The following is a 17067-nucleotide window of genomic DNA, read 5'->3' on the forward strand; positions in this document are numbered from 1 at the left end:
AGCAACAATTCAGTGTCAACCTAAAAACACATGAAATAAGCTTAAGGTTTATTAAAAGTCAAAAGTGATAACAAAGAAAAGTTAATCTGCAATTCAAATGTTAATTCGTGCGATAGGAGTGAAGTAGAAAATGTTGTGTTGAAGAAATATTTTTAAATACTAATTTCAATTACAAATGAATACACGAAAACTCAGCATTCTACTCTATTCATTGTTTCATCTGTTTCAGTAAAAAAAATATGCACATTCCGAGGTCTAGTCATAAGTGATAAGAAAGAAAAGCTAATCAGATTAATAATTATAAATCAAATTCAAATGCTACTTCGTGCGATAGACTGAAGTAGAAAATGTTTTGATGATTTTAATGAACTTCTATCAATAATAAATCCACTACTACTTCAGCTCCACTCATCGTTTCATCTGTTTCAATAATCTTAACAATTTATTTGCCATCGACTTACTCACAACAAGAGACTTTTATATAATCTCCATTAATTTACAGGTAAACAATTAAATTTTGCTTTACATGCACATCCGAATAATAAAATAATAAATAACCATGTTAATGTTTTACATCAGTGTCAATTGCAAAGTTTGACCGATTCCACAAAAATTCATTTGTCGTCTGCATAAAACCGCCTTCGATTTGAGAGAGCGCGTGTGTTTAAGTTAAAAGTTAAAAGAGACCCAAGAGCTTAAAATCACTTTTGTTCGGGGCAGGCCATTTGATAAAGGAATTGCACCAAGGTGCGCGTTGGTCTGCCCGTCATGCGGCCGGCGGCCAGATAGGGCACCAGGCCATATTTGCTCAGCAAGCCGGTGCCGTAGGTGTCCAGATGTGCCCAATCGCTGCAGGGCACAAGTTCGTGCAACACGGCGGCGGCTAGACAGGAAGAGGCATGACCATCGCCATCGTTGGCCAGATCATAGCTAAGATTTTCTGCAACGCGATCCTTGTAGAACTTCCACAGCGGGAAGCGCCACATGCGATCGCCGGTCAGAGAGCCAGCACGCTGGAATTGCTTCCATATGTAATGAGAATTTGACCAGATGCCCGTTGCGCCGCCGCCCACCGCACGCTTGATGCCCACACACATGGAGCCCACATCGACCACAAGCCGGGGCTTGTACGTCATCTGGCCATAGAGCATGGGATCGGCTATTTCGACGACACCGGTGCGACTCACATTGCGCACCGCCATCGACTTGGCATTGAGCAGCGTCACCACATCGCCCGGCTTGCAGCTCATGCCCGAGGGCAGATTCTCGCAGAGCGGCAATATGGCCGTAATATTAATGGGCAGCGAGAGCGCCGCGGCCGCACGCATTGAAGCCAGCACCACACCAGCGCCAGTGAGGTCGCCACGGAACTCGTCCATGCCGGCGCAGGGGCGCAGATTAATGCCGCCGGAATTGAAGGTGATGCCCTGGCCAACGAGCAAAATGGGCTTATCCTCGGGCGCAGTGCCGCAGTAGGCAATCTCCAGCAGCACTGGCGGCTCGCAGGAGCCCTTGGCAATCATTAGGAATGAGTTGAGGCGCTGCTGTTCAATCCACTCCATGGTGCGCACTTCGACGGTGATGCCGCAGGGGCACAAGGCATCGACGGCTGTCTGTGCAAAGATTGTGGGCGTCATGCAATTGGCGGGCGCATCAGAGACGCGCCGGCAGAGATTTTGCGCCTCCGCCTTGAACAAGCCACGCGTCCATGAATCCAAATCGGGTGAGCCATACAGCTCCAGCTTGGGTATAACAGAGCGATACTTTTTACTCAGATTCTCCTCAAATACCCAAATGGCCAGCGCAGCGCCCTCGGCAGCCTGCTCCGGATAATCCATATGATCCACATGCACCTCGATGCAGTTCATCGTTTGCAACGAGCGTGCACCGATGCCCGCCGCCACGCGCACATTCTCCATGCCCTCGTCAATCATTTCCAGCTCATTAAAGCCAATGCCCTCCAGGCCCACGCCCACAATGCAGATGGAGCGAAAGTCTGCGTCCACATTGTTAAAGATCTTGCCGCGTCCCAAATGACCCGTAATATTCGTTTCACAGATCAGCTCCGACAGCTTGCCCTGCAAGCGATCATCAAACTTTTCGCCCGCCGGCGTCAGTCGAGGTCCCTTGCCGCTCTCCTTCTCGTAGACGCCCAAGACGAGGCCCTTGCCGCCCTTGGCGCCGCCATCGCCGCAGCTGGATGCATAGCGCACCAGGTTGCTGTTCCTGCTGAAGCGTTGCATAAAGCGCAGACCGCGAGAGTAAAGCGGGCGGCAGAGCATGCAGAGTTGACCTTGCAGAGGCATCTTGGATATTTGAATTTGGGTTTAAGCGGCCGTTTGGCAAAAACTTTCTATTTTTTTTTTTGGATTTTTTTTGCTCAACCTAGCTGGTTAATTATATATATAAATATATTGAAGATTTTGGATGAACTGTTTCAATAACGAAATATTTTCCAAAAGAAATTTGTTTTTTACACAAAAAAGAAATAACAATTGAGTGTATAATAAATTTGTATCTACAAAATGTTTTAACGCGTTGCTGAATTCTGTCCGAATGATTTGTGTGACACAAAATAACTAAAAGTGAACTCAAAGTTCATAACTGAAAATAGAAAAGACAACTAGATTAGACTAGCAAGAGCTACTAGATGGGAAAATGCTGGCAAAAGTTGTCACGGTGGCATTAGAACATGAATAGCAAAATTAGCATAAACTAGATGAATAAGAAGAGATTGCGCTTAATGAAAGCACCCAACGCTTATTGATTGATTGATTGATTGATTGATGCTTAGCTTGTCAGCCGTAAGTGCTACATCTCTCTGGCTTGCATCTCCGCCATGACAGCCAGGCCAGCTAATTTTTTAGTACTACGTATTACCAACTTACCAGCTTCCAAAAGAAATATCAAATATAAACTTGTTAGAACCGCCAATTACTGGCGCCTCTAACTTTTTGCTCTACGTTCTATACTGTTACAGTCCTTGGAGCGGCGCTTGGTTAAGCTATAAGACGTACGCTTCTGTTTATACTAAGAAAATAGTTTGCCTATTATTTTTTTTTGTACATGTGTTCTGAAATTATTTTGATTATACTTTCTGGAGAATATGTAGACACTAAACGAATGCTGTAAGACAGCTTACTAAGTTAAGAAAATATCTAAAATTTATAGAAACTATACGAGCGAGCAAAAGTTTACAGATTTGTTGCCAACATTCCGCGAATTCCCCACGTGAGCTACAAACTTTGGCTTAACGTCAACTAGCCTGGCTAAGGGGGCAGCCGTAAAGTTCAGAGTAAACTTGTAAAAGAATTCTACGTTGTCGAAAACAGTTTTATTGCACAACTTTAAATGAACGTATAGAGAGCAAGAGGAGCGGCATTAAGCCATAAGCAAACACTAAATATGATATTCCAGGCATTGACTACATGCTCATAGGCACTTGATTTTAATCATCACCGGTCAGATTCACCTCATAGCTTATGTGGTTAGCTGCTGCTGCTGCTGCTGCTCCGCTGACATAAGACTCCAAGGCATCATTAAAGTAATATTTATGTGGCTCAACAGCAGCCAGTAGCAATTGGCGCATATACAGCATTTGGATGCGCACATAGTACATCAACACCTCAAGGGGGGAGCTACAGAAGTGTCGCATAACTATGTTAAGCTGCATATAATTGAGCAATGCGTTGAATATAAAGGTCAGCAGCCAGGGTCCGGCGAAGCGTGCGAGAACTCCAAACGGAAACAGCTCCCAGGTTGTTGGCAGCAACTTTCTGCTGCGCAGCCAGTCCAATTTCACCTCCGTGGCAGGCGATATGGTATTGTGGCCACCAGCACCAGCTGGATGCTGCACTACGCTCTGCGGTGAGCCCAGAAAAAGCAACTTCGACTGCATGACGCGACGCTGACAATGCCAGAGTCCAATCACAAGCAGCGCTGCATTGATTACTGCCTGCCACAGCATCGAGCGTTGATATTCGTAGCCCAAATGCAAATGCAGCTTGCGATCGAGCTGTAGGTTAATTGTCTTTATGCTGGCATTGGCTTGGATAACTGGCTTCAAATGCGAACTGATGTGCAATACCGTGAATAGCACAAATAACACTAAATATAAAATTTTGTATAACATTGCTTAACAAAGAAAAAAAAAAGAAACTGCGAATTTTTCGTGCCTTGAAACGCTTTATATGTTTATAAATTTTCAATTGACATTACTTGCTTTGCATGATTCGTTTCAAGTATTTGCTCAGCTATAGCATTAACTAGCGCATTACGATTAGCATTGGTCACCTCATAAATAACTGCATGTGGCGCCTTTTTGAGGCGCTCCACCAAAGCAATGGGCTGACGCGTCTGCGAGGGTATTGTAGCTAACATAAATTGCTCTTTTTGCAGCAATTCATTTACGGCCGCTTCGAAGCGCTGGCTTAGCAATTCCATTTTGCCAATTTCGTCTATAACTAGCAGTGGTGCTGACTTTAGCAATGGCAACGCCAATTGCTCAAAATCTTGTACGTAAACAGAGTATTTGCCTACCTTCGGACGACGTACATTATCCGTAGTTTGCTCTCGCGCCAAAATACCGCGCGTGCCGCCAAAACTGACAACATCGAAGCCAATGCGCTGTCCATTGACACGCACTTCCTCCGTGTAGAAACCTTTTGGCTTGGTTTGCTCGCCTAACTTGTCGCATACTTTGCGTACTAATGTAGTCTTGCCAATACCTAAAATTTGTTGTTTAATATGCTGCACTTCAAAATCTGCAAATAAGCGCTTACCTGGCGGTCCAGTTACTAAAAAAAACGTTATTTTATGCATGTCCATTGTTTTAGTTGCAGTAAAACCAAAACTATTTATATTTGGTTGCACAGCTGTTTCGCACGTGCATAACAGCTGTTGATCGCTTATGATTGTATAAATAAATGCACAAAACACTTAAAATCACAAATATACACACTTTAACACTTCAATTGAATAATTTTAGTACATTCACTCGTCGCGGTTAATGTAAAACTAAAATTCCAACTGGAATATCGATATAAGCTAAACACATTTTACAACACTCTGTTGCTGTGGCGGTCGCACCCAAAATGTCGATCACATTAGCGCACGTTAAACTATCGCGTACGCGTAACTGTTTACGTTTATTTGAAAAAGTTTTCTCCACACTAATAACAAATACGCTTGGCGGCTTTTCAGCAGCGTGAATTTAGTTTTGCTAATAAAAATCATTTATAATTAGCAGCAAACACCTTGTATTAACTGATAATAACATGGACAGCGCTATTGCGCACGATTTGCAAGCTGGCAAGGAGCGCACTAGCGATGTGGCTGCCAGCGCGGTCACGTTCGAGCAACTGAATTTGGACAATCATTTTGTGCGGGGACTGCACGCTCATAAATTTGTGACACCAACCAAAATTCAAGCCGCCGCTATACCAATGGCAATTGCTGGCATGGGTGAGTAAAGCAACTGCCTAAATTTATATTATTCAGAACTGTAAACATTTTATCGACTCTTAGATTTAATGGTGCAGTCCAAGAGCGGCACAGGCAAAACATTGATATACGTGCTTGCTGCATTGAATAGAATGAAATTTACAAAAGATGTAAAAACTTTGATTATTGTGCCAACACGCGAGTTAGCTATACAGGTGGAGGACACTGCCAATGGCATATTCAGTTTCAGTGGCCACAAAATATGTACTGTCAGTTTCATTGGTGGCACGGATGTGAAGAAGGATCGCCAACGCTTGAGAGCAGGCAGAATTGTTGTGGGCACACCAGGTCGCCTGTTGCACCTTATATTAAACAAAGTGCTCAACCCTTTGCATATTAACTTGCTTGTGCTGGACGAAGCAGATCAGCTCTTTGGTGCTGAATCTCTATACAAAGATGTGCAGGCATTGATAAAGCAATTGCCAGCCGAACGCCAGATAATTGCCTGCAGTGCAACCTATCCAGATGGACTGGATGAGCGTCTCGCCAAGCTAATGCGCCGGCCGGTGCTGGTATCCAACAGCGAGCGCGCCACTGTATTGCTTGGCATACGCCAATTTGTATGTGAACTGCCGGAGCAGCTGAACAGCATGCAGGAGATGTTGGCCAAGCTATTGGCGGTGCATAAAATCATTTCGCAGCTGCCCTATGAGCAGGCCATACTCTTTGCCAGTTCCCAAAGTCGTGCAGACTCTTTTTGCAGCTATTTGCAACGAGACGGCGTAGACTGTCATCTGATGTCCGGTGCGATGAAGCAAAGCGAACGGCTGGAAACATTTCAGGTATGTCTTAAAACATTGCTTATAATTATTGTTAATAAAAAATTAAACTTTTAACAGGCTTATCGCAATTTCAAGTCACGCACTATGGTGGCCACAGATTTGATGGCGCGTGGTGTCGACTCTGCACATGCCAATTTGATTATTAATTTGGATCCACCCAAAGATCATGTTACATATTTGCATCGCATTGGTCGCGCCGGTCGCTTTGGCTCCCAGGGTATTGCCATTACTTTTATAACTTCAGCGGAACAGGGCTCGCAATTCAAGCGCATACTCGATAAAGCGGGCACGGGCATGTCTGTGCTGCAGTTTCCTGCAGAGAAACGGGAAGGATTCGATTTTTGGAGGTTTGACGCATACGATTTTGCCTATTATCATAAAGTGGAGGGTTGTGAGCAAGAGGAAGCCGCGCTGAAACGCATACGACAACGCTGGAAGTCTGATTCGGACACTGAGATGGCAAAAACAGCTGCAGCTGACAACAAAACAGTAAATCAGGCTCATGACGCAACAGTTGCCAAAGAGATTGTGACTGAGACAGCGGCTACAAGTGCTGAATGTTACAAATTGACACAATCAACTGATATTAAGTGCTTAGAGAACAAAGAAAATCTTAACGACAAACAATGTGAGCCCATTAAAACTCAAATTCACAAGGCTGCGCTTACAGAGCACAATATACAGGACATGCAGCGCTTGAAGCACATTGAAAAGTCACCCGAATCGCACATAGAAATCGTAGAGCTAACGCCTTCGCTTGATTTGCCAGCAGCAGCACCAAACTCTATAAATACCAAAACCTATTGCCTGGCTGAGCCGACAGAGCACAGCACGACCACATTGCAGCCTTTGGCCATATCAAACACAGTGGATGATGCCAGCAGCATTGTATCGGACAGCATGGATAATGAGTATGAAAGCGATGCCAGCTATGCTAGCTACTATACCCAAAGCGATGCGCGTCGGGTGCTGGGACGTGCATTGGTGCAACAAAAGCTGCAGAAGCGCAATCAGCAGCAGCTTGCTAAGCGTCGCGTGCTCATCTTTAACTGGCGGCGTACACATGCGCTAAGCAGCAAACGCGCTGCTTTAAAGCTGGATTATGATAGTGAAGAGCAGACGCTGGAGCAGCCAGCTAACCAGGTGAGTAATTTGCTTGCCAGCATTACAAACGTATATAAGACATTTGTACTTTTAGGCTTGGATAGACGAAAAGGACAAGCCAGCGCCGCTGCTTAAGGCAAAAACGCACAAAATTCATGTGGACAACAAATCATATGACATGCATATCTATCCCTTGCCTATATCTCAACAACTGCAGCACATGCGTCTGCTGGAAAAGTTTGACAACTTTCCCAAAGTACAACAACAGCTCAAAGCCTACATTACCAAACTCAATTTGAACAATTTGCAAGCGCAGAAATGCTTGCAGCAGCTGTACGAAGCCATGCAGCATTTGTATTATGTGGATCATAGCAAGTGCAAGTCCAAAAAGAAGCAACGACTACCCTTGCCAGAGGTGCCCAATTTGAACACCTATCACAAATTTATGGAGTTCCTAAAACAGCAACAATGTGATGATGAAATTGCCGTGCAGCAGCAGCAGCAGCAGCAGCAGCAGCAGCAGCAGCCAGTTAGACAGTCGCTAAGCAAGCTAAGCGTGCATGTGAATGAGCAGCTAAACATATCGCCTTATATTGCTGTTGCCGCCGCTAATCATATGGAGGAGGCTGCTTCGGTTAGCTCGCGCTCTGCCGCTGGCTCACCGGCATTGTATGAGCATGAGCATGCGGACAGTGATAGCTTGGAGCCAAACTCCAGCAGCGGCTTTGCCGAGTCCACTGAAAGCGGCTCCTCAGGCATTGATACCTCGCAGTATGATAGCAATAGCAATACGTCCACTGCGCTCGATTCGGATGACTACGAGGAGGGCGAAGAAGAGGCATTTTCAGCTAGCATTGCAGGCACTGTAAGCGATGAGGACAGCCTGTCGCAGAGTACGCTCACCGCTGCAACCGATGATGATACTGAAGATCAGGCAGACAGTGAAGAGACAGCTGACGATGCTGAAGATGCAGCTGCTGCGCAGCTTGCCTTGGCTCAAGCCCGCTGGCAGCAAATGTTTCGCATGCAGTATCAGTTTATAGCCAACTATGTGGATAATTTTATGGCCAACAGTCGACGTGACGACGATGCATAAACATGAAAAAACTCAATATTAGTTTATTCCAGCGCTATGGAAGCGCCAACAACTAGTCTTAAAAGTCTGACAGGCAGTTCAATACTTTTTATTTTTTTCTGTTGAAAACAACTAACTAACTAAATGTTAACTAATAGCTGCATCAGCTACAATTTATTAAACTAAAACGTACATTAAGAGTCTGTGGTACAAGCATATGCCCAAGAGTTATATGAGCAGAAGAATCATCAGTTTATAAAACAATATTATGAATGTTATAAATAGCAAATGAATTGCACTTTTGTTTACTCTCTTTTTTTATACAACTATTTAATAATAAACTGGCGGCAAGCAAGCAAATTGAATTGAGCTCATTACGATTTGATGTTTGATGTTGCCTTTACGCTTGTGATTTATATCTGAGCGGCAAGTTAGAGGCAAGAGAAATGGCATAAGCAACGGCGTTTTCGCAATAGAAGCTAACAAATTGCGGCGCCAGTTCAATTGGACAACATAAATCATACAAGTAGTCGAAGCGGCAGCAACATTGTTGCGATGCGATGCGCTGCGATGCGCTTTGCAGCCGCTTACTTTATGCTGAGGCACGGCCACATGCCACATGCCAAGGCGACTGCGTCGGTGGCAAAGTTGAATTAAGTATAAAAGCAAAAACAACAAAACATTCGCCCTCCGGTTATTGTGCACGCAAAGCGCTGATTGTCGTTGCCGATGTTGCTGCTGCCGCTGCTGCTGCCGCTGATGTTGCCGATGTTGGCTGTTGGCAATGCAAGTCGATCGCCTCCGCTCACTGCTCGCGTGCACTTGCGTTCCAAATCCAATAAGGAGCGTGAGAAACTGACGGCATGAATGCAAAGTGAGCTGAAACAGCCGCGCGTAACGACAAAATTTTATAGATGCTAGTTGCATATATTGCTGTTTGTATAGCTTGTTGTTGTTGCTGCTGTTGCTCGAACAGACTCGAGTTCGATTAGCGATAAACTCAAGATGCGAAAAATGTGTGTTATGTTGTTGTTGTTGTTGTTGTTGTTGCTGGTCAGCTGCTCAGCTGCTCGGTTGCAGGTGTTAAGCTTTATAATGATGTTAACATTTTTTATGGCCCACAACTACAAAATTTGTTCAGCGCAATCGTTTTTTGCGGTTAGCATCCCATTTGTCCATATATGGGGCCACCACCAAGCCAAGCCACTTAAGTGCGAATGCTTTAACGCTCGAGCAGTAAAAAATATATATATATATATACCTATATTAAACACTCATATTTGTAAAACTAATTAAAATTGTTCAAAGTCGTAACAATTATGAGTCGCATAACGCGCAAATTAAATAAATACAAAAGTAAATGTGATCGGCAACACACTAGGCAACAAACAATTGAAAACGTACTTTACTTTATTTTTTTGGATTTTTAGTGGGTGTGGTCTGCGCCTATATTTATGAGCCCAAGCGCCTGACGCCTGAGCACGCATGCATAAATAAAAGTCATCATTAATTAAATTTAGTATAAACAACATGGCATGCCTGCAATTATTCACTCAAGTCTTCAAGCCGCTTGGGCTGTGGCAACAACAACAACAACAACAACAACAGCAGCAGCAGCAGCAACTGTTGCACTAAAATAAACGCACGCGATGACGCAGAGCGTACGACGCTCGCGAAAAAAAGCGTTGACAAAAAATTTGTGTGGAAATGATCTGTGGGCAATTATAATGAATTATTTTGACACTTAGGGTTTGCAAAAGCACAACTAAAAATGCATAAACTTAATTTATGCGCACCTTGTCAGCATGAAACGCATTTTATTGCATTTTAAATATGATAAATAAACGCAAATTTCGTTTACAGGTCAGCAGCTCAACACTTTGAACTGAAAAGCCAAAGGAAAAATTTATGTATGAACCGCGAAGCTCGTAAATTGTAACCTACGCAAATTTGCGTTGACTTTAACGCTGTGGCAAGTGCAGCATGCAACAAAGCAAACAACAAAAGCTTGGGTCGCGCCAATGGGCAATGGCATGAGGAATTGCAGGGCAGAATCCGTTTTTAATTGGTGAAAAATAGTTGGAAATTTTCAACGCTGATTTTAGCGCATTGGCGGTGCAGGCCCAAAGGGTATTGCTGTTGTTGTTGTCGTTGTTGCTGCTGCAAGTTGCAAGTAGCGCTGCTTTGAACCATGTATAACTAGCAACAACAATAAAAGCGCCAAGCGACTTGTACGCGATTAACATCGCTGCAAAGATTTGTAATGCTAATAAAATACACACATTATGGAGCAGTGTATGATAGCGCAGAGATCGAGAGTGAGTGAGAGAGATAGAGCGCAAGAGCTTACAATTCGTTGCGCTTGGCTACACTGCAAAAAAAATACTGTTTGCATTGGCAAATAAAATTTTTAACGGCATAAGCTGCTGCTCTTTATTATTATGTGTTAATTCAAAGTTAAACACATAAATACGTTTCATTTTTTAATTTCATGGCAATAAAAGTTTTATGCTATAACTTTAATTAACAATTGCAGTTAATAAAAATAAATAGAGCGTCTACAATTTTCTGCAGTGCTGCAATGTTGTTTTTCTTTTTTTTAGAACGTCAGCGCATGTTGCAGCTTCCAATGGCCGCTGCGTTGCAAGTGCGGCTTTTGCGGTTCCCAGGCGACTTTAGAGCGTAAAACATGCGAGCCGCTTTAATTGTTTGCCGCGGCGGCAGCAGCCAAGTGATTTTTCTAATGCAATTTTCAATGGCCTTACGCAACAGTTGCAGCCAGCCAACATAGTGTTGCAACCTACCGCCGCCTTGAACGTGTTGCGCGCATAATTACCCACACACACACACATACAGAGCTGTGCTCTGAGTCTCTGTTGCCTCCAACTCCAGACCATAATCATTCCAAGCATACGCGCATATTTTGCATTTTTAAATTGTTGCATTTTGCGCATTTTTTTTATGACAAGCCAAAACTTTTGCGGCAGCTTGTGAGGCATGCAACATGCAGGCAGTTGGAAAGGCTAGTTGTAATTAAAATACACACATACATACGTAGTAGTAGCAGCAAAAAATCATTTAAAATGTTTATAAGCATTTAAACTATTAAGCACACTGGCCAAAGCGCTCTGCTTAAGCTGTTATTAACAGTTGCCTGTTACTGTTACCGCCGCCGCTGTTACAAGCCATGTTATAAGGCTCCCCCCCCACTATAGCATATTACACCCACCTACTAGCTGAACTCAAATCATTTTTAATGATTCGGTATTGCGCCAATTATAGCCTACGGGCAATTTCAATTGTTATTTGTTATTAGTTTTTTTGTTGTTGTTGTTATGCAGTAAAATGTAAATTGGTGTTTAATGTATATTTTTACGAAACCTACGTCAATTATATAATTTAAGCGTGAATTAGCAGACCTTAGATAGTTGCATAGATACGAGAATTACATGGCAAAGGCAGCAACAAGACGTGAAAACAAGAAAACATGTTAAGTGCAGTCGCATTATGTTGCAAAATGTCACTTTTAATTGGGCAACCTTGAAACATCAATGCGAAAAACGAGCGAAAGAACCGCAGCAGCAACACTAACGGCGGCAACAGCAACATGTTGCTGAAGGCCAATACAGCAACGGCAAAATAGCAAACGGCAACAATGACAAACGGTTAACGAGTGGAGCGCGCAGATTTAGATATATGTGTTCACATATAGACAGACACATCGATGTGGCAAAGGCCAGGCGTATGGGGAGGGAGAAAGGGATTGTGTGCAACAGAGATGGCGATAGAATGCTACATTGCTCCGTTATATGTGTTACAATTAGCAAATTGCACATTTATGCTCACATGGCGTTTGAGCCACGCCCCCCCCGCCACCGCACTGCCCCTGCCAAACTGACAATATAAATCAATCATACACTTACGTACACATGGCTCTGTATGTCTGTGTGTGTGTGTGCTTGAGTTCTTATTGGAAAGTCGCAGCAGCAACCTTGAGCGCTGCTTTTGATTGGCGCAACATTTGCAAGCTTAAGGCAAATTCACACACACACACACACGCACTACAATCTTAGTTATAAATTATGGCACATCATTTATAATTTCCGTTTGCTGTGCCTTGCATAATTCAATTAATGTGCATTTCCCGTTTGGCAAAACAAATTTTCACAACAACAGGAAATCTCCAACAAAACTGCAACTGCTCAAACATTTGCCTCAGGCCGTCGCTTATAAATAATTTTAATATATGTTATGTTTCTCTCGAGTGCTTTTGCTGACTTTTGAATTTATGTGCAGTGCGGTAGTTTTCATGAAAAATTCATGCATGCCTCTTATATAATGCAAAACTATAAACAATAACAAAAGGTACGTTAACAATATTACGCGCATTAACAGCCACTGCTATAAGTATGCGCACCAGCAGCAGCAGCAGCTCTAGTTATTTCACGCTGTGTTTGTTTCTCATGTCTAATTGATCTTTAGCGTGTTATTTGTTTTATGCAACACCTACCAACAAGTCCCCAGTCTACAGTCTACAGTCTCCGGTGTCTGTGGGTGGCAGCCCAGCTTACATTTAAAATAAACTTTATATATATGTAGCAGTTGGTATGTGAACAAAAAAGAGACTTATAAATTAAAAGCCGCCAGCTAAAATTGCTGGCTAATTAATGCCAAATGGCAGCAGCGGCCGTAAATTGTGGGCGCAACAGCAACTTTTAACTATATTATTATTATTATTATTGGCTGTGGCTTTGGCTGCCAGTGGCATTTGCATGTGACATAAAATTGATTGGAGTAATTGATAATTGTGCAGAGACACGAAACCAAATGGCCAATTACGCTGACGCTGGACAGACGGACGGACGAGCGAACGGTGTGAAACATATGCGGGCGCTGACAAGTTCGTTGTCTAAGTCTTTTGTTTTTCTTGCAGCGCTTAGCGCAGTTTGCAACCCTTTTTGTATTTAAGGCATCATAATTTAAAAATATTTCAAATATTTTAACTAAAATGCAGACAATAAATTAAAAAAAAAATATTTTCTGTTTTTTACAATTGCAAATGTTAGTTGCCCATTGCTATTGCTGTTGTTGTTGTTTTAGCCAATCTCTTGCCATAAATCAAGCCGCACAATATGACCGCAGGCGCCTTGTAAGCGAGTCCCAGTCACCAGTTTGGCTCTGACTTGCCAGTGACTGTGACTGACAGCACTACGGGCCGAGATCTTGACCAACAGCAACAGCAACACACAACAGCAACAGAAATAGAAACAAAAGCAAAAACAATATAGAAACAAAATGTATATGGTGGAGACCCACGCTCTCAACTTTAGCAAATCAAATACGAAATTCAAATCTAGCTAATTTCAAAGCCGAAACTCATTTAACTGTTGCTGCTGCTGCTGCTGCTGTCTGAAATAGAGCAACAAATGCAAACCGCAAAGTTAATTTTATTTTCCACCTACTGGCAAAATCAATTTGCTTCGTGTGGCACGTGCGCCAAATAGCATTAAAAATTGACTAGAACACTAGGCGTGTGTTAGAGCGAGATAGTTGGCTGGCTGGCAGTCAGTCAGTCAGTCAGTTGGTCAATTCGTGTGCGTCACTCCAGAGCGATTGTCATTCATTTTTGGCCACGATTGGCCGAACTAACGGTAGCCCAAAGAGTCAAGACCCCGTTTGTGCTTGTGCTTGTTACTGGGCGCCATTTAAAAGTACATTTCCATGTTGCAACAATTGTAATTGTAATTACGATTGTTAAAAAATTGCCGCAAGTGCTGCGAGTCGGGATTGGGCTGCAATTTTAAATAGAGTTAACCGAAGAACAAGATTAAACGTTTGGCAACTAGAGAAACAAATGAAATATCGACGAGTCTGCACGCCTGCCTGCAACGCTGCCACTTGCAACATGCCACATAACAAATGCGTATTTAATGTGTTGCAAGGGGAGCGCGGCGAGGCAGCCTCGATTTCCATTTAACGCCTTGAGTGAATTTTCAGCTTGGCTTGTTTATGGGTGGTCAGCGTTGAGGCCGTTAGCCCTCGGGCGTCTGCTGCATTTTAATTTGTTTTTAATAAACGGCAGCAAACGGCGCAGAGACAACCAATTTTTAGTTTGTACATATATATATATAGCGTACATATATATTTTTGATATATGCAACAAGATTATAACGTTTGGCTCTAAGCGCGAGTGTGCGGCGGCAGCTCGACGAGTTTGTTCGTGTAATTTGGAATTCAACACCCTGTGCACCAAGTTGGTTATTAACTGTGAACTGTGGCACATAGTTAATAGTTGGTTGTCAAATGGTCACAAATATATTTCAGACAATGCTAAAGTTGCAAATCTGCAAACTGCAAATGCAATTTCAATTAATTTTTCGCACATATTTCTGAGCTAATCTACTGATTCGCACTTCGCTACGCATAAATTAGCTAAAAACAACAGCAGCTCTTGCTATATTATTATGTATATTTTTTTCTGCAGACACACACACACACATTTATTTATAAATAAACACGCCAAACTGACAACAGCAATTAACAAGCCTGAGAATTCGGTACAAATGTACTGTCAGTTCAGTTCAATTCCGTTGAGCACACCGGCGGGGTCTGCAACTCCAACTATGTAGTGCACACAGCCTGCAGCTGTCTGTGCGAAATGGAACTGCTCCAATTTGCTGTTATAGAAAATCTACAAATATAGTACGTTATGTATATAAATTCCTTTGCGTACAATAATTGAACCGGATTGCTGCTTGCAACACAAACATTTTTGTCGCTTTATTTTGATCAGCATTAATTATCGCCACAAGGAATAATATTTATTTATATAAAGGTCTCTAGCAATTGCTTGTGTGTGTTTTTCGAAAAAGTCAAAAGTCTTTGGCGCTTTATGTTGTCTTGCACCTGGCGACAGGTCAATTGCCCCCCCGAGCTGCTGCAGACTGCGACCCCCTTATGGCCAAAAACTTGCATATTGCACAAAAATTTGCCGTCAGTTGTGAAAAATTAACTACAAGTGCTCTTTGTTGTTGCTGCCGTTGCAGCTGCAAGTGTCTGCGCCATGGCTTTGCACTTGCATTTGCCGCTGCTGCAAACGAGACTTACAAAAATTATATGAAAATTTATGATACATTTGCCTGCACTTGGTTGTCAACTTGGCTCGAAAGTTGCCACAGCTGCCAAGGCAGCCTGCCTAATGGCCTAAGCATAGACTAGGGTTAATTGGCTTTGACCCAGTTATGTGTGGCATTTGAATTTGGCATTAGTTAGTGTGTCCATAACTTCTGCTTTTCCCTTTTGAGCAAAAGCTTCTTTTTAATTTCATTTGCAAGCTTCAATGTTCATGGGCTTGCCACAGTTCTTGTGGCTGCAGTTTAGGCTTGGCTTGCAACCCTCTCACACACACACACACACACCCACAGTGGCTGCCACTTTGCATAACAAACGACTTTATTAATTTTTCAAATTACAGCAAGTCAGAGGCCGTTGTGAAGCATTTTGCTTGCATTTTGCTTTGGCCTTTATGTAGCACTTGGAAATGAATTTAAGCTCAAGTTTGCTTTACGTTTCTATATAAACGTATATATCTATCTATCTGTTGTGTTTGCTTTTTGTGGGCGTTGTGAGAAAATGTTGGCAAATGCCACAGCGCTGTGGAGCGTGTGGGCAGCAGCTGCAGCTATTGCCCGGCGGTGCTTTAAGCGCAAGTGAGTATTTGTTATTTTTTTTTTCTCTTATGTTAATATTTGTTAAAAGCAAAATGTCGCTTCGTGTCAACTTGGCTAATAAATCAGCAAATTATAAATGCCCCAAGATTGATGAGCATTAACGTGTCTTGTCTTTTGAAATGAATGACACATGTGTGACAGAGAAAGAGACAGAGGCAGGGGGCACAGAGAGATTGTCTTTGGGGCATTTAACACACAGCAATGTTTAATGCTAATTTCTCAATTAAATTGCGCGCGTTATTAGCATTAGTTAACATAGGCATGCGCTTTTATGCAATGCAAAAAAAAAAAAAAACAAGCAACAAAAAAAATTGTTTATAAAATTATACAAAAATAAACAAAAGCCTGCGCCATAAATCATACAATTAAAAACTAATCAAGCAATGACACAAGACATCAGCAAAGCTGCAGCAGCAGCAGCAATTGCAATGCTACAGCAACAACAATAGCAACAACAATGATTTTCTCGCCAAAGTTGTTGTCGTCGGCCTTTTGGGCCCACTTCAAAGACAAATTTATGTATTGTCAGGCTAGCAAACAAAAAAAAAAAATTCAAAAAAAAATGAAATAAAAATAAAGCCTTACAACAACTGCATAATTCAAAAATTATGAGACCCATTAGAGTAACAGAGAACTGACAAAACCGTCGAGCGGTCTGCAAGCCAGCGCCTTAACACAAGCTAGCGCGAGAGAGAGAGGGGGAGACGGCTAGAGAGAGAGAGAGAGGCAAACAAGTGCACAGAAAGCCACACGCCGCAGTCGTAAAAACTTCAACTTTGCACACAAATGGCTAGAAAATTATTTTAAGTTATTTGTTGATTGTTTTCAAAATTGTTGCCATGTAATGCGATGCTGCAGCAGCCAGCGCAGGTAA

The 17067-nt window shown here is 42.7% G+C and overlaps 4 protein-coding genes across 4 annotated transcripts; 1 reads left to right on the forward strand and 3 right to left on the reverse strand.

Moving 5' to 3' along the window:
- Positions 1 to 414: 414 nt before the first annotated feature.
- On the reverse strand, positions 415 to 2406 carry LOC108601150 (cytosol aminopeptidase-like). Its single transcript, XM_033293758.1, has one exon. It carries the CDS (start codon positions 2304 to 2306, stop codon positions 702 to 704), a length of 1605 nt encoding a protein of 534 aa, XP_033149649.1. The 5' UTR covers positions 2307 to 2406; the 3' UTR covers positions 415 to 701.
- A 909-nt stretch (positions 2407 to 3315) lies between these two features.
- On the reverse strand, positions 3316 to 4172 carry LOC108599024. Its single transcript, XM_017985805.1, has one exon. The coding sequence runs from the start codon at positions 4130 to 4132 to the stop codon at positions 3449 to 3451; it is 684 nt and encodes a 227-aa protein (XP_017841294.1). The 5' UTR covers positions 4133 to 4172; the 3' UTR covers positions 3316 to 3448.
- LOC108599025 (cancer-related nucleoside-triphosphatase) lies at positions 4115 to 4974 on the reverse strand. Its single transcript, XM_017985806.1, has 2 exons — positions 4782 to 4974; positions 4115 to 4727 (listed from the first exon to the last, which is right to left on the reverse strand). The coding sequence occupies exons 1-2, from the start codon at positions 4825 to 4827 to the stop codon at positions 4195 to 4197; spliced, it is 579 nt and encodes a 192-aa protein (XP_017841295.1). The 5' UTR covers positions 4828 to 4974; the 3' UTR covers positions 4115 to 4194.
- A 237-nt stretch (positions 4975 to 5211) lies between these two features.
- Positions 5212 to 8756, forward strand: LOC108598532 (probable ATP-dependent RNA helicase DDX20). The gene is made up of 4 exons (XM_017985214.1): positions 5212 to 5463; positions 5527 to 6284; positions 6342 to 7427; positions 7483 to 8756. Exons 1-4 carry the CDS (start codon positions 5277 to 5279, stop codon positions 8482 to 8484), a joined length of 3033 nt encoding a protein of 1010 aa, XP_017840703.1. The 5' UTR covers positions 5212 to 5276; the 3' UTR covers positions 8485 to 8756.
- The last annotated feature ends 8311 nt before the right edge of the window (positions 8757 to 17067 follow it).

The sequence above is a fragment of the Drosophila busckii genome, chromosome 3L (assembly GCF_011750605.1).
Source record: "Drosophila busckii strain San Diego stock center, stock number 13000-0081.31 chromosome 3L, ASM1175060v1, whole genome shotgun sequence".
Classification (NCBI taxonomy): domain Eukaryota; kingdom Metazoa; phylum Arthropoda; class Insecta; order Diptera; family Drosophilidae; genus Drosophila; species Drosophila busckii.